The sequence below is a fragment of the Carlito syrichta genome, unplaced genomic scaffold (genome assembly GCF_000164805.1).
Source record: "Carlito syrichta isolate Samal-C Ts95f unplaced genomic scaffold, Tarsius_syrichta-2.0.1 Scaffold303144, whole genome shotgun sequence".
In the NCBI taxonomy this organism is placed as follows: domain Eukaryota; kingdom Metazoa; phylum Chordata; class Mammalia; order Primates; family Tarsiidae; genus Carlito; species Carlito syrichta.
In genome coordinates, this window is record NW_007247240.1 from 701,224 (window position 1) to 719,671 (window position 18,448).

General features: G+C 41.0%; 1 protein-coding gene across 1 annotated transcript in view; it reads right to left on the minus strand.

Annotated features, from left to right (window-relative positions):
* The window catches only part of MTBP (MDM2 binding protein), a 67,877-nt gene that overhangs the window by 27,385 nt on the left and 22,044 nt on the right, over positions 1–18,448 (minus strand). The window contains exons 11-13 of the mRNA XM_021712240.1: positions 17,862–17,979; positions 6,362–6,535; positions 4,531–4,635 (exon numbers count right to left, since the gene is read on the minus strand). Coding sequence (XP_021567915.1) covers positions 4,531–4,635; positions 6,362–6,535; positions 17,862–17,979 — 397 coding nt within the window. The remainder of the gene's footprint in view (positions 1–4,530; positions 4,636–6,361; positions 6,536–17,861; positions 17,980–18,448) is intronic.

An 18,448-nucleotide genomic window follows, 5' to 3' on the forward strand; every position in this document is an offset into this window, starting at 1 on the left:
AGACCTGACAAGCCGGATCCTTCAGCCCGGCTTTCACCCGGGGTCGCTCCATCCGTGTGCTTCTTCCAGGGAGTCCCAACTTGGGAGGAGAGGCGGGTACTTACTGGGATCCCAAACTAAAACACATCTAAGATAGAAAACAGAGGCTAAGGCAAAGAGAAAAAAGCAGCCCAGCAGAAGGAAAAACACTGTAGGGAACAAAAGAAAGTTTGCTGTAATTTCCTCACAGAAATAAGAGGTGATTCTATCCACGAAACAAGTACAGGACGCTTTAACAAAGGAGCAATCGATGGCCACAAAAGAAAGACTCTAAGATTACGCCCACATTTTTCTTTCTTTCTTTCTTTCTTTCTTTCTTTCTTTCTTTCTTTCTTTCTTTCTTTCTTTTAATTTGCGTTGGAGTCTCACTCTGTCGCCCAGACTGGAGGGCAGTGGCTGCTCCCGGCCACCGCAGCCTCGACCTGCTGGGCTCCGGCGAGCCTTCCGCCTCCGCCTTCCGAGTAGCCGGAATTACAGGCGTGCGCTACCACGCCGGGCTGAGTTTTTGATTTATTGTAGAGATGAGGTCTCGCTGCCCAGGCGGGTCTCGAACCCGCGGGCTCAGGCCATCCACTCACCTCAGCCTCCCAAAGGCACGGGATGACAGGCTGAGCCACCGAGCCCGACTCAAATTTTTCATTAACATAGCTTCCATATAAAATGGAAGATATCCTCCAGAAACTAGAACAAAAAGATAATATTACACTAGGAGAGGAAATTATGCATTCTGTCCAGGAAAGTCAATACAATAAGAGTTTGCGGAAGGAAAAAAAGAGAAAAATGTGAGGAAGAAAATTAAAGAAAAATCGTCAGACTTAAGGATATGAATTTTCCACTTAAACGGACCACCAAATATGCAACTCGACAGAGGGTGGGGAAGAAGGGAGAGATATACACAGACTCAAAGTAAAGCTTCCAGAGATACAGCTTCTGGAGACGAAGTTTCCAGAAAGAGCAAAAACAAACCAAAAATAGAATATCACAAAGAATAAGAAGAGTATTAGATTTATCAGCAGAAACACAGCGAGGTAGAAGACAATGGAGCAATGTCTTCAAAGTTCTGAGAGGAAATGATTTTCAAGCTAGAAGTTTATCAATCAAGTAACGGTACTTTCAGACAAGCAGAACTCAAAAAATCTAAACCCCATAAACTTTTCACAAAAAGCTACTGGAAGATGTATGCCAAGCTAACAAAAGAGTAATCCAAGAAAAAGAAGGACACGGAGTCCAGGGAAAAGAGATTCTGAAAGAAGAAAAAAGGCAAGAGAAATCTTCCAAATACCAGCAGGTCTAAAAAGCCACCTGTATAGTTGAGCAAAATATGAAACACTCCAGGGGAAACATTCATCGAGAAATAAAGAAGAACTGAAGTGTTTGAGCACAATGAATGTTAATGACAGGGGTGCAGCACAAATGCTGGAGCCTCTCAAAAAACAACAATATTTTGTCTGTGTAGGAGAGCAGATAGATTAAAACAAGGTGATTACCAAGGTAGAAGATAATATATCTCAATAATATCTCAAAGATGCGATATAAAGGAGATTTGGTCATCATCATGCATTACCAGCTCAGAGTAAACTTATGTACATAGTTACAATAATGTTAACACTAACCACTGACTCAACCAAAAATTATGACTTCACTGAAAGGGGTGGAAAGGGAGACTGATGTAGGAAGATGAAGCCTCTACCTTCCATAGTCAGATGTTAAGATGATGTCTGAAGCTGGTAAACCAACAATGGCAGCACACAGCCACTATTTGGACAGTGGAGGAAATGCTGGGGACCATCTGGGAGGGCCTCAGCTAAGGACAGCTGCCTATGAGGACCGGGCAAAGGGGTGGAGAGGATGGGGAGGACACTGCTGTTTGCCACTGGAAGTTTTTTGGGATTATTTGAATTTTCAAACTGTATCCACGTTCTACTTTGGTAAAAATATTTCATTTTAAAACATTCTTAGACAAGTAGCATTTTCTTCCATGATAAAATAATAACCTATAAGTTCATAGAGTATTCAATCCAGCAAGCATTTAGTGGGAGCTGCTGTCCTCCGTGCTGTGCCGAGACCCAGAGGACAAAGGCATGTCATGGCACACACCCTGAGGTCAGTACATAACCAGCACAAGGAAGCAGGAGGAGGAGGAGGAGGCAGGTCAGGGCTCCTTTAGCCAGCAGCTTTGGGAAACAGGCCTCTGTCAACTCCCACACCTCACCAATGAGGACCAGTGTAGGGGCCTTCTGAACCCATACAAAATAGGTAACACGGTTTCTGCAGTCAAGAACATTAGTAATGGCAAAAGGAGAGCTATCAACCATTCTGCTTCTATTACCTCTTCTTAGTAACAAAATAAAAGGCTTCACCGTTTTTTATTTTCTGCATAATCTGCTGGGAGCCTTTCTAAAACAAAAAATTATCAGTGTTTTCATCTGAAAGGTGCACAATGAGTAATATGCTTCAGAATTTAGTCTCTACATTTTTATTACTGCTAAAAATACACTCAAATCTGAACCTGACCTATGATTAATAAAGCTGTCAATTATATTACAATTTGGAGCACAGAGTAAGAATTCGTATTGACCTTAATGATTGGGAAGGAGAGTGAAATCAAACAGTTTAATGGAGCTGTGAGCAGGATAACCTACCTAAGCAAAACAATCTTCATGCAAATACATTTGCATGTAAGTGGCAGATATAAATACTTCTCTAGCAGCTACTGGCTCTAAGGCCTTCTTCAATTTCAGGTTCACTACATACCCTTTGCCCAGTGTGGTGGCATCCCTACAGCTGCACGTTGCCGTACCCTCTCCCACCCTCCTCTCCAACTCTGTAGAACCTTCATTCACACTTCTGGGCAGCAACCCAGTCCAGCTCTCAGTACTTCTCTTCCCACCCAGCCAGTAGGGATGGTCCTACTGGGTTAACCCTCCTTTCGTGAAAGAGATGCACCAGCTCAGAGGGCAGAGAGCTCCTAGCTCTTTCACTGTTCCAGTTGGAAGAGGAAGGAAGAGAGGTGAAGATGAGAGCGTAAAGACTGGAGGAACTGATTTATGAGATGCTGCAGGAGGCTTATGGCAAGGAAACTGGGACTTGAAGGCTGTCTGGCAAGATGGAGAAAGATAAGCGATGAATAATACTGCAGGATGGCACTGGAAATAAACATTCTACATCCACAAAAATGTGTGCAGTATATATGTATGTTTCCATTTTGGCATGTATTACCTTTTATTGAAAATTATTTGCCTTTCTCATTATACCTTCCTTGAGTAAACATCATTTTCTTGGTTTAAAAAAAAAAGTCAGTGGTTAGAGCTCAAGACTACACAATTACCCTGGTTTTATGTGACTGGAAAAGTTTTTTTGCTTTTGAGTTGGAATCTCACTCTGTTGCCCAGGCAAGAGTGCAGTGGCACACTCATGGCCACCACAGCCTCGACCTGCTGGGCTTAGGCAACCCTCTGTCTCAGCCTCCCAAGTAGCTGGAGCTATAGGCATACACCACCATGCCCAGTTAATTCTTTGATTTATTGTAGAGACAAAGTCTTGCCAAGTTGCCCAGGCTGGTCTCAAACCCCTGGACTCAGACAATCCTCTCGCCTCTGCCTCCCAAAGTGCTGTGATTACAGGTGTGAGCCACCGTGCCCAGCAGAAAAGCTTGTAATTCATATGAACAACTGAGACCAAATGTTCTAAAATTATCTTCTATTGAATAAAACAGGCTACTTAATTCAAGATATTTTAAAATGCTTTTAAAGCAAAGAAAGATAGCTTGTACTTTATAACATACAATTCTAATATTTTTTCTGTAAGCAACTAAGGCGATCTCACAATTTGGATTGATTTCTTAGAAATTACTTATCAATGATTTGTTTAAAATAAGTTCATATTAGGCAATAATGAACACAAGATTTATATTTTAAAAGTAAGACTGATAACTAAATTAACAGCAAATAGAGGAAAAATCTTAAGTTATGTCTCTTGAAAAAGTGTTAATTTCCTGAATAAGGAAAGGTCATAATGCCAACGTCACTGAGTACATGGAAGGTTCTTAGTTATTATTGATGGTCATGATTAAAGTCTAAGAATCAATGCTCAAGTTAACATATTAATTTCTCTGGGACTTGCATTTTTTTCTATTTGCAGTCCCTATCTTCCTGCCACCAAAAATATATAAAGATAAATTTTATTAAGAAATCTACATTATCTTTTCTAGCACACAGGTAAAAGCAAATTTTGTATTCCAAAATTTGCCTGGTGAAATATTTTTACAAATGTTAACAGTGATGTATAAATAAATAGGAATATTCTGAATCTGGTGAAAACAAACTTGCATGTCTTCTCTACTCTACATCACCCCTATCAAAAATAGTTCTATAAATGAGTATGACGCCTAGAAGACAAAGTGTAAAAGAAAAGCTGTGCAAATAAAGACATCTTATGTTTGAACAGGTCAAGATTCTCACAGTAGGATGAAATGTACAAATTGTTACTTACTCAGGCATGCTTTCAAAGTCAAGACTTGAATGTTAGCTAACTGTTTCTCTCTCTGTATAACCTGCTCCCCAGAAAATTGTGGAAGCAGTAAGTCAAAAGGAGAGCCTGAGAAATAGAAAAAAAATCAACATTAAAGATGCCCAAGCCAACAATTAATATTCAATAGCTATTCAATGTGTAATGTGATTTTTAAAAAGTCAATAATTCACCTCTCTTGATCTTGTGTATTAAAAGTAATAATCATTAAGCAGCAGAAAATAAGCATACTCAATTATTTTGCATTTCAAACATTGAACTGATTCTTAAATTGAGGGACTTCAGGTAGCATAGTAGAATCCTCTGCATCACATCTTCTCTACCTGCTCAGAAATCACAGATGAAATATGATGCCTGGTCTCTAAAGAAGCTCCCTGTCCCCGAATGAACCACACTGCCTGTTAGTCTCCTTGTGCAGTTCCTTCCACAGGGAATCCAGGCTAGACCCACATGCTGAATGGTCCAGGACAGCTTCTCTGTGCTTCTTTCTACCCAGAAAACTCTCAATAAACTATAGAATACGCTAAAAATTAACTCTCTTGAGACTGGGAGGAAGGGCTGGAACAGCTCGGGCTTTAAGCCTCTGTTCCCCAAAAGCAGCATGTCCTTCAAAGCTTCACCCCCTGAGTCACAAGGTCCCTGAAGTCTATCACCTGGGTAGGGCTGCCTTTTGGGCCCCTCAGCTGTGGTGCAGGCGGGGAACACACATGAAGACTCCATCCACCCCAGGCAGCTTTCCTGGAGACTAGCTCACAACGGACCCTAGGTTTCTTCTGTTGCTTGCTACCAGTCTGTACTAAACTTGCTTTGCATATTTGTGTGCGACTATGTTCTGTCACACTGGACTCAGATGAATTGGTCACCTGAACTGTAGCTTAGGAGCAAGAGGAAGGTGTGTTCCTGGTGGCTGGCAGAGAAAGGATTTTTCCTATTCCCCACACTGCAGGTAAGTCCTCTCTTGGGATCAGTAATTATTGAACCTGCTTCCCACTACAGAACAGCTAAGGTCTGGCATAAGTGATGACAAATGACTCCCAGGCTAGGACACAGAATGCCTTATGGCTTCTTAGAACAACTGCTCTAAGTCAGTGACTGTGTAAGAAGTCAGACGGTCCTGAGACCAGATTTGTGAGGAAGCCCAAGCTGCTCATGGTACAGCACACGTGGAGAGAAAAATCAGTCATCGTCCTCCCCACCATTCCACCCAGGCACCAAATACAGAGGGAGGACACTATCGTGGACATCAAGCCCCGTGGAACCTGCAAATAACTGGAGCCCTGGCTGCATGGGACCTCAAAATAGAAACATCCAGCTTAGCCCACTTGACTCACAGGACCATGAGAGATAATAATAAATAGCTGCTTTTAAGCTACATGTGGGGTAGCCTATCATTCAGCAATAGATAACCAAAACATAAAGATTGGAAAGAAAAGACAAAGATGGGCAATAAAATAGAGCAAGTGCTTCAGAGGAAATAAATGAAAATGAAAAAATATACTACAGAAAAATAATATGTACTTAATAAAAAGGAAAACACTAAAAATTTCATTTTTAGAATTGAAGGCTTACCTCTTAAATTTTACTAGGTATTATGTAAAAAAATAAACTCTGCACTCTAAATTGTAAAAATATGTTACAACAGGTTTTTAAAAAAAGGTAAATTAATGAAAGAGAACGGAGTTTGGGGAAAATAAGTTCATTAAATGTCTAATATTTCTTTTCCTTAGAACCACACGCATTAACTACACTTGCAGACAAATGTAAACATGTTTTTCTAACTAAAGGTAACACTTACTCAACTTGGCTCCTTCCATGTTTGTTTTCATCTTCCCATGAATCAAACTGAGTGCAAATGAGCCATTGATCTGATTGGCTGAATAAATCAACGTGGCTTTACATCTTCCAGTGCCATTACCTTGTAACAAGAGATAATAGCTAGAACACTCTCCTTTCACCTCAACATCTGGAACTAAACACAAACAATGACCTTATTAAGTATGTGAAAATCAGCACATAACCCTGCAGAACCACACATCTGACCCAGAGGATATAACAAAATTTCTATGTGATTTTAAAATAAGTTGTTAAAACATCTGGGGCTAATAGTTGTTCACAACTGAGAAAGCTGTTAAAGCAAAAAAACGTAACAAACGTGATATAAAACATAACCTTTTATGTTAAAACTATGTGTACTCATTCATTAACTTTTGCTGTGGCTCACTAGAGCTCCATGGTATGTTTTTTTAAAAACTACATCAACAATGCATTAACTACTATTTCCTGCTTCTATTTCTCCAAAATGCAATAAGTTGATTCCTGCAAGCACACACAACTTCATTAGCTGGAGTCAAAGTATACAGCTACACTTAGGAGTAGCTTTTTGCTTCTTGCGGTAGGCATCCATAATGTGTCTTAGAGGGAATGGAGAGCATTCATTAATCTGGCATGCAAGTTATGTGAAGGTCAGTTAAGACAGCATCTAGTACGTTTTAAAAACAAATCAAGTGAAGGTTATAGTGAAGGCTGAAGAAAAGCTAAAACTTTTGAGATTAAAAATGGAAGTAGAAATCCTTTTGCTGAAGATGGTGAATTGGACATAGCATTTATATTCACTATCTCCTGAAATTCCACTAAATGAGAATAAAGATATTTTTTAAATAGCATAAATCTACAAGCACTAATATCTCAGGGAAGAGGCAACGGCACCTAAAATTGGGAGGTGTATGAACAATTGGTAACAAACTTCAGTCTCTCAACTGCTAAGGAAGGTGAGAAAAACAGCAGAGAAAGTCCAGCAGCAACACAATTCATACTAGAAGCATCCTCACGAGCACCAGGATGGGGGCCCAGGCAGCACTGGAAGCAAAATGAAGCTGGAAGAGGAAGGTGGGTTGAAAGCTGGAGAGGCAGTTGACCTCCTGACCCCTTTCTTATTCTATTCAGGCAAATGGCCGTCAAAGACGAGTGGCGGATTCTCTGGAGAGAGTAAAACCAAGCGTTTTGGACCTGAGAGACATAAGACACAGTTGAGGGCTGTGCTCTAAACTAAGGAGCAATAAATCCAAGTGCATACCTATATATGGAACACCGAGGCCCCTGACCTTTCCCCTCCTGCATAACTCCCAGGACTCTGGAAGCCAGACAGCGGAACTGAGCCTTCTTCTGGAAATGTGGCCATCCTGGAAGAAAGACTAAACAACGCTACACGGAATGGTTACCCAAGGCAATACAGCATCCCAGGCTGAGCACCCTAAAATGCGTACCACATTCAGTAAGATTTACCCCGTGCCAAGTCTCCCAATCAGCTTTCTGATGCTCACTAGTAAGTGTAAGCAGACAGCCAAAAGTTATAGGATCTCAAGGAAAGTCTCTAGTATGAAAACCAGAGGTTAAAATAAACAAACAGAAAAAGGCAGCATGTAGGGAAACAAAGAAAAGACCGTACACAGAAATCTTAAAAACAAATTACAAAAATAAAAACAAACACCAACACACCAGATCACTGAAATCCTCAGAAAAGATATTGCATCCATTAAATAAGAGCAGGAAATTATAAGAACATTCAAATAAGAAAAGCTCATGGATATGAACATTTAACAGAAGAGTACTGCTAACTCTAAGTGCTATTCTGTACAGCAGAGCTCTAGGACTTACTCATCTTGCATAACTGAAACTGTGTACCCTTTGACTAAGACCTCCCCAGCTCACTCTCCCACAAGCCCCTTTCAACTACTGCCCTACTCTCCTTCTATGAATTTAACTATTTTAGATATTAAAGAAGGCAGGAGGAGACCTGGTAATGGTATGTTTATGGCACAAGTTGTGGTGGTTGCACAGATGTACACTTATCTCCAGACTCATCAAGCTGTAAATATTATGTACGTATAGCTTTTTGTCAACCACACCTCAATAAAGTGGCTTAAAAAAATAAAGACCTCATGGAAATTGAGAAAGCAGAAATACATACTCCAGCTAAAGGATTAGAAGATACTTCTCAGTAAATCTACCAGAAAGTAAAAAGACAAAAATGGAAAACATGAGAGAAAGCAAGGGACAGAGAGACACTAAACCAGGAGGAACCACCCCCGAACAAGGTCGCCACTGATGCCACAGGCAGGCTCTGGAAGACAAGACACAGACACTCTTACAATGCTCAAGGGACTGCGAGGCAGGACACCTGGGTCCACCAACTGAATGCTGATGTCAGGAAGCAGGGATAAGCCAGCGTGAAGGCAGAGTCAGCGGTACTGAGGACCAAACTAGTAAGGGCACCACAAGCATTTCCACTGTTCAACTTCACGGCCCCAACAGCTGCGGTACTTGGTACACGGTGAGTGTTCAGTGCATGTTGGCTAATTCATGAAACGGACGATTATCGAGACAGCCGCACAGTGTGAGGAGTTTGAGGAATAGTGATAGAAGGACAACGACCCGGAAGGGAGCGCATAATGCTCCAGAGCCGGAAAGGGCTGCAAACCACAAAGGACCACAGGAGCTCCCTCTGGCCCAGCCCAGGGGCGCTGACAGCAGGGCTCAGCGGCTCTTCCCTGGCACCACACACGAGTCTCCTGGAAGGTCCTCCCTCCTTGACATTCCTCTTGACCTCTTCCACTCTGCTCTTGCCTTTCAATCTGGTTGGCAGGCCCCTTGCACCCACATGTGTCTCAAGACAGTGGCCTCACCTCATTTCCTCCCTAGACAGTCACCCTGGCTTCCAACTCTCTGAGTGGGCTAAAGGCAGTTAAAATTATTCCTTTTTAAATATCAACCTGCAAGCTCCAAACCTGCTAGACATGGGACATGAGAAAACCAAACAGCCACAAGCCACTTTCCTGTGAGTACAAGACAGCAATCATTCACAGCCTTACCCTTGCATCCTCTCTTTGTGAAGTTATCAGTTTACAACCCGTTTGTCATGTATATCCTGAAAACTATTTGTTCTGTGAAAATCTGGTTTTGCTAAATATAACTTTGCAAATTCCAAAGAAAAACATATAGCTGTACAACTCGACCACCTCCCTTACCTAAACTAACATATAAAACCCTTTCCTCTTTCTCTGGGTTGCTCAGCCTTGGAGCATTAGCCCGCTGAGTTGCGCTGGTGCGAATAAAATGCTACTTTCTAAGATAGCCTTGGTGTCACGGTCTCTCTGGTTTCCCACAACATCTGTGCCAACCCAAAGCAATACATTAGGTTAGTGGAAGTTACCTCTTAAAAAAGTGTCTGTGTCTATTTCCCCTAGGTTTATTTTAAGTGCTGTCCAGATGGCAGGTGAGAAGGTCTGTGGACCCACCCCTCAGCAAGAGGCGCAACTGGTGAAACTGTCCTAAGGAATACACCCACTGAAGAAACACTGATTCAGGAAAACATACGAAGACTAGGTTAAAACTATGGGTCTGCAGCACTTGAGCCACGGTGGGCTTCTTCCCAGCCCACTCCCAATTCAGGTATAGGCAACGCCAATCAAGGCTGGCATGGCCAAGAAGATGGGTCTCCCTCCTCCCTCCACTCCCAGTCAAGGTTACAGTGTGCATGCGAAGAGCAGGCTGCTTTCTCAACCTCTCTATTCTGAGCTGAAGAGGCCAAGTCCTGATGAGTGTAATGAAGAGTTCAGGGACTGCCCTCTTCCATCCAGCCCCAACTCACAGAAAGAGTTCTCCCCAGGAGAGGCAATTTGGAAAAAAGGGGACCCACCTGCCCTCACCCCAGCTCACTCACAGGGCAGAGGGTCTACGCTGGGAGAGACACACAAGTAAGACCAGAAGCACCACTCTGGCCCAGTGACCAAACCAGTGGCTCAGAGATTTTGCCCAGGGGAAGACACATTACGAACAGAGAGAGCCCAGAAGCTCTTCTCAAACAGACTGACTTTACCTGAAACGAGAATGTGGGAAAGCTTAAACCTAAAAGTGGTCTCAAAAACAATGGTGATTTGGTAATAAGCAAACAAAAGGAGGCTAGGTCACTTAAGAGCAACAAAGACAGGGAGAGCCAGGTGAGACAGCTAAGAACCATCATCCTGGTGTCAGAACCCAGTCTCACAACTACCCCAATTTAACTGGACCAGTAATTTAAACAGACATGGAGCAACTTAAGCACAAGGACACAGTCAAAAATGAATACGGAAACGAGCTGGCAATTGGTGCAGTCTAACAGTTGAGTGTGACACCAGGTGAGGCAGACAAGGAAGAGACCAGGGAGAGTCAAGACAGTCCTGCAAAAGCCACTGTATCTCAGGCTGTTATTCCCACTGGACCCCCAGCTGTATTCACACTGCATTGCCAGGCTGTGTCCCCAGGCTGTTATCCCCGGCCTTATTCCCACTACGTCCCCACTGCATTCTCGCTGCATCCCAGGCGGTATTCCCACTGCATCCCCACTGTCTTCCCAGCTGTCTTCCCACCGTGTCCCCAGGCTGTATTCTCACACACTAAAATGCTGCAAACCCCAGGACTACAAACCCTAGAACTGACGCTTCATATGCTTAGTTAAAAAAGGCTTAGTTAAAAAAGCCCAGTCAACCCACAAAACAAACAAACGTGCAAACAACAACAAAAACAGAACAAAAGGGGGAGAATAATCATTAACCAATAGCCACAATATATCACCTGAAAATTCATTTTCATAAAAAAATTATGAGCCATACAAAGAAACAGAAAGGTATGACATACAGGGGAAAAAACAAGTGGCAGAAAATGCCAAGGAAAGGGCCCAGAAGTCAGACCACAGCAGACAGACTTCAAAGCAAGCATCATCAATATGCTTGGAAAACTAAGGGCAGTGTGCTTAAGGAATAAAAGAGAGGTATGGCCGGGCTCAGTGGCTCAGCCTGTAATCCCAGCACTCTGGGAGGCAGAGGTGAGTGGACTGCCTGAGCTCGTGGGTTCGAGACCAGCCAGGGCAGCTTGGCGAGACCTGTCTCTACAATAAATCAAAAAATTAGCCAGGCATGGTAGCGTGCACCTGTAGTTCTGTCTACTTGGAAGGCTGAGGCGGAAGGACCACCGGAGCCCAGGAGGTCGACACTGGGGTGGCCACAGAAGGAAACGAAAAAGGGGAGAAGTATGAACAAGCACTGCGGTGGCTGTGAGCGTGTCACTGCACTCCTCCAGCCTGGGTGACGAGTGAGACTCCAACTCAAAAAAAAAAAAAAAAAAAAAGAGAGGTATGATGATAATGTCTCATCAAATAGAGACTACAGACAAAAACAAATGGAAATATTAACATGGAAAAACCCAAGAAACTTTTTAAAGGGCTAAAGTCATACAAAGCATATGATCCCATCACAATTGGAATGAATAGAAATTAGAAAATAGAAATCTGGGAAATGTACAACTATGTAAAAACTGAGCAAAAAGCTGTTACAGAACCAATAGTTCAAATAAGAAATCACAAAAGAATTAAAAAATACTCTAAGAAGAATGAAAGTAAAGACACAACATACTATAAAAGTTATAGAATGCTGCTAAAGCAGTGTGTAGAGATGTGTAGCTGCATATGCCTTCATGAAAAAGAGGAAACTCAGCAATTCCACTTCTAGACTTATACTCAAAATGATTTTAAGCCTGTAGGTGCATACTCAGGGCAGCATTATTCATAACAGCCCAAAAGTGTAAACAGTCCAAAAACCCACCAACTGATATGTGGATAAATAAAGTATGGTATACCCAAACAATGGAATATTATTTAGCAATAAAAAGGATAAAGTACTGATACATGTTTCAACACGAATGAACCTTAAAAATATTATACAGGTAAAATAAGTCAGTAGTGGAAAAACTAGATATCATATGGCTACACTACATGACATATTCAAAATAGCCAATCTGTACACAGCGAAACAGACTACTGGTTGCCTGTGGGTGTGGGGGGGTAGACAGGAAGAGCGAGTGACTGTGATTAAGTACAGGGTTTCTTTCTGGGGAAAAGAAAATGTCTTCAAGTTGACTGTGGTGATGTTGCGCGATTCTAACCACGCACAAAAATACCACTGAATTGTATACTTTAAATGGGTGACATGCATGGGATATGAATATTTCAAAAAACTGCATTTTTAAAACTTGTACTTATCGTAGGCATGTAAAGCTGTGCTCACGAAAAGAAAGTTCTTCACAGCAGATGACCACACAGTGTTTAAAAGGCTCTTCCCTATGCAGTATGTAGACTATCATATTGTACACCTACATATATCCCAAAATGTTAAGGAAAAAAACTACTGCAACTTTATTACAATAGCAACAGTTTATTTCTCAAATATGAACATACTGTGGGTCATAACCCATCCCCCTAAACAACCATAAGTATAAAAAAATAATTTCTGTAACTAAACTGCAATAGACATTAACACTATTCATAAACAGCAGTCTCAGAAAAGGAATTTAAATAAAGGTTATTAGGAAGGAAAAACCCTTGTTACCAGTTGTATTTGAAACTAAGGGTTGCCAAAAGATCTTAACTGACACACATCTTTACGCTCTGCCAATTCAAGTTCTATGTGTCTCTCAAATCTGACATCCTTTCCACATTCAGTTTAAATCCCATCACCTTTATTAGCACTGAGGTCTGTAATTACAACAGTCTTACTTTCTTCAAAAGAAGCATATTTACTTTCAAGAAATCCTTTGGCCATGATGACTATGCAGTCATTTAAAAAATGTTCCTCCAGATTTAGCAGGTGTTAACTGAAGAATTATTAAATAACTTTTACATGAATACCACAGAGAATAACATATTTACAGTTAGCATAGTTAATCTACCCTCATCAATCTTCCTAAAGAAATAAGGGCAAATGATTATAAAATAAAATGTCTCTCTACTTTCAGCGGTTACATTTACTCAGACTATATATAAGGGGACGAGTGGCTTGCATACCCCCTCCACCAAAACCATACATGCATTTTGGATCTACTGGAGAAGCAAAGTGGGAGAAACAGAGACCATCAGTGTCCCTTAGTTGCAACAAGGTTTACAAAGATATATAAACCACATGAGGACTTAGGTCATTATTAGTATTTCATTAGCAAAAAAACCCCTTATATAAGAAAAGTCAAGTCCTATTCTATACCAGGGGTTCTTAAAACCCTTTAACATCAATTATTTTGAACAGTTAAACATTCTGCAAAAAAATCATATTAATTTAAGGGGGAATGAATATTCCATGTAATGTGAGGAAAAATGAAAATATCCCAGGATGATTAGGGAAGTAGGATATTCTGGGTACATAAATATTCTGACTTACTGACAATTATTTTATATATGCTCCTTAAGAAATGGCAAATAGGCCGGGCTCAGTGGCTCAGCCCGTAATCCCGCGCTTTGGGAGGCCGAGGTGAGTGGATTGCCTGAGCCCGCGGGTTCGAGACCCACCTGGACAACTTGGCAAGACCTCACCTCTACAATAAATCAAAAATTAGCCGGGGGTGGTAGCACACGCCTGTAGTTCCAGTTACTTGGAAGGCTGAAGCGGAAGGATCACTGGAGCCCGGCAGGTCGAGGCTGCAGTGGCCAGGAATGGCCACTGCACTCCAGTCTGGGTGACAGAGTGAGACTCCAACTCAAAAAAAAAAAAAAAGAAATGGCAAACAATATAACCAATTATTTTAATATTTATGCCAAAATCAAACAATAAAACAAAATCTAGTCTTCAGTGTAGCCATCTTAGGAGGCAACACTCTTTTCAACAGTGGTGCCGTTTTTTTATTCTAGACTCAATTTTGAAACAGTCCTTAGTGCCATTTGGGGCAGCACAAGAAAAAAAAGTCAATCTAGTTACTTTAAATTCATGAAGTATCTTCAGAAATGTATTATCTAGCTTGATCCCCCACCTTATTAATTAGACTAAGCTTTGGAAATTTAGCATAAAACTTAACTGCCACTGAGATTCTCCAAAAAAATGATCAATTCTAAAAAGAGGTTCAATTCTAAAAAGAATATAAATTAGTTTTAAAAAATGGTAAGGACGGGCTCGGCGGCTCAGCCTGTAATCGATCCGCGCCTTTGGGAGGCTGAGGTGAGTGGATTGCCTGAGCACGCGGGTTCGAGACCCGCCTGGGCAACTTGGCGAGACCTCATCTCTACAATAAATCCAAATGAGCCGGGAGTGGTAGCGCACGCCTGTATTTCCAGTTACTTGGAAGGCTGAGGCGGAAGGATGGCCGGAGCCCAGCAGGTCGAGGCTGCGGTGGCCGGGAGCGGCCACTGCACTCCAGTCTGGGAGACAGAGTGAGACTCCAACTCAAAAAAAAAAAAAATGATAGTGTTGTTAAATAGGTATATGAAATCTCCTACTGTGAAAATTACAAAAACACAGGCTTATAAATTCCACCGTGTCTATTTACAAATAACACCTTAGAATCACAAACTGCACACATTTCCTCTCAGTTATAATATAGAAAAATACATAATTTGAAAGTCACAATGAATAGAGAAGCTATTCAGAAGATATTTCAAGGTCTTCCTAATTATTATGAACAACCTATGTCTTTATTGTTCCACAGAAATAGAAGCATGCGAGAGTGGACAAAATAATGAAAAGTTCCTGCAGAGGTCAGAAGGTGTACCTTTGTTACCAATTTGACTAAAACAAATTTCAGAAACAATAAGTAAGTGTTATTATCCTCATTTTCTAGAGAAGGAATTAAAGTCCTGAAGCAGTGATTCTCAGTGCTTTGTCTGCCTCAAAACATCGGAAGGACTCTTCAGTAGCACTGATTCTCAATCCTGGATGCACATTTGAATCACGTGGGACGGATGCTTTTACAAACCACTGCAGCCCTGGGTCCACCCCTACGATTTGGACTGCATTGTTCTCCAATGGTGTCCAGCTTGGCTTTTTAAAATAACTGTCAAGGTGACTCCAATTTGCAGCTGGTGTTAAGAATCACTGAATTAAAGAGAGCAACAAAACTCTGCATTTAGGCAAAAGGACCCCCAGGTGATTCTTACAAAAAATAAAAAGGTTTAATGAGGTATAATTTACATATGCACATACGTACATTGAGGTTTGACAAATTTAGGGAAATTTATACAACCGTGCATACATCACTATAAGCCAGTTTTGGAAAACTTCAAGCACACCTTTGCAATCAATCTCCTTCCTACCCACTGTCTCTTTTTGTTTTTTACAGGAACTTCACATAAGTAACCTAGAGACGATTTAAAGTGCATGGGAAGATGCTTACAGGTTATATGTAGATACTACTCCATGTGTGTATGTATGTATGTATGTATAAAACTTAAAGGGACATACAAATCCACAGATATTAGTATCTGCAAGAGTAGTCCTGGACCAACTCCCATGGATTCCGAGGGTCAAGTGTCTTTCTAAAGGCCCTGTCCTTGGCTCTCCTCTCCAGCCACCTCTTTATGTGTTGTTTGAACCACCCCTAGCTGGTGCCTGCATGTATTTACGGTAGGCTTTCACATGGGTGGCTTTTCATCATTCACGCTTTTGGATAGTCACCTTTGCCTTGATTCTGGACCATTCCTGTGACTGACTTTAAATAACAGAATGTTTCAGAAGGTGAGACTGGATCAGTTCTGGAACTAAGCCTTAAAGTACTGGCAGGTTCAACTTCTGTGTTTGTACTAAGCAGTCATGTAAAAATTCCAGCTAACTTGTTGGAGAGGTCATGTGAAAAGACCATGTGGTGAGGAAAAGACTCTGAGACCACAGGGGAGAGAGACAGCCAGCTGGCAGTCAAGGAGGACCCAAAGTTCCACACAGTCACATCAATGACTGCTGGTAAGACCAGTAGAAAAACTACACTGCCGGGGCCAGCACAGATTGCAAAACTGAGCAAGTAAAACGTTTGCTCTTTTAAGTCAACTTTTAGGGTGGTTTGTTACACAGTAAACAAACAAGACCTGTGGTAAATCTCTAGCCTTGACTATTCTCTGGAGATCTACACCTAAATTTCAAACTCTAGGTTTAAATCTCCACACAGATGCCCTATCTGCATGTCAAATTCAACACTTGCTAAAATGTAATTCAGAATTGCCTCTGCTTCCCAGATAGCACTTGTGCAAAACCCAGGCTTTAAAGTTGTATCCCTTGGAACTCTAGGGCTCTGTGGTGTAGTTCTGTGCAGATTTCTTCACCATAGTCCTGGCACATGACTCTATGACAGTCCTTAGTCCCATCATATCATGGGTCACAAAACTGTAAATTCAAAAACAATTTAAACAAATTATTGTTCAACTTAAAAAAAAAAAAAAAAAGTTCCCCAAAGCAAAATAATGAAGGAACATACTTTAATGGACTAGGAAATTTTGGGAAAATAATTTTAATATTCGGAATCACAATTACCTCATGAAATGCTTGGACTTAATGTCTGATTTTATAATGGAGGCTGAGATTTCATTTTATAGTGAAGTCCTGAACATACCAGATTACTACAAAGGCAACACGGTGTCATGGTTAAAGAGCACAGCACAAAGATTCAGACGCCTGGAGAAGCCACAGAGCTATTAACTGGCGGAGCCAAGAGGTTCTGTAACTTTTCCAAGTCTGGGGTTCTCCAAGTACATAAGGTATTACAAAAATTAAATGAATCAATATTTCTAAAGTAGAGTTCTTAGAACACTGGGTAACATATAGTTAAGTTATTAAATAAATAAGTTCTACTACTTTTTTCAGAAAATTATAATCATAGGTTTTTTAATATACCATATAATAAATGAATCATTTTATTTTCACAAATTTGATTTCCCAAAATGTCTATCAGAAATCCATGTTCACTATAAGTAGCTATCTAATGAGTCAAGAGTTCTGCCTTTAGATCACTGACATTTTTAATGAATATGGTTATAGACACTCTATGCTCTAATAGTTGGTTGTTAGATATAATTAAAAACCTTAAAATGACATGGAATGTTTTTAATCAGTAGTAATAATATGAAATACTATTGTCTCATTAAGAAATGTTACCTCAACCAGGTGTGGTGGCTCAGCCTATAATCCCAGCACTTTGGGAGGCTGAAATGAGTGGATTGCCTGAGTCCGTGGGTTCGAGACCCGCCTGGGCAACTTGGCAAGACCTCATCTCTACAATAAATCAAAAATTAACCAGGCGAGGTAGCGCACACCTGTAGTTCCAGCTACTTGGAAGGCTAAGGCAGAAGGATCACTGGAGCCCCAGGTCGAGGCTGCGGTGGCCGGGAGCGGCCACTGCACTCCAGTCTGGGGGACAGAGTGAGACTCGAACTCAAAAAAGAAATGTTACCTCCACTTCAAATTTGATAAATACATGATGTGTACTGCATCATTAAAACAATTTAAAGATTTACTACTTACCATTGATTGTCTTAGGCTTTTTAGCAATATATTCCTTCCACTTTCTTGAGCTGAGTTGGTTGGGAGGTGGAATGAGTACGTTACTAACAGTACACGGCAATACAAAAAGAGCACCAACCTGGATAAAACAATATATTTTTACTGATTGCACACCGAGCTTCATTCTTGAATAGTGCCATTTGACAATTTCCCACTTATATATCACCTACCTAACACATATTTAGTAATGCCCTCTCCCAACAACTCCATTATCAAAAGTAAAAAAATAAAAACAATGTCCTACACCCTGTCAAAAAACAAAACCCAAAATGTAGACAAAATCAGAGAACATCGTTCAAAGCTATGGGGCTTCCCTTTTTCACTGAAGTTCACATCTCTGAAAATCTTGTTACTCCCAGTATTTGCTTCAAGTTCAGGTTGTGGATGTAATCTCTTTGTATATTTACAAAACAGCGTAAGGCTAAGAATTCTAGTACCAAAAGATTTTGGCATATTCAACCAGTCTTATAACCTTTTGAATGAATGGACTGCTGTCCTGGCTTCAAAATTAAAATGTCTGAAGGCAATTTAGCAACTTTTGATCCTAG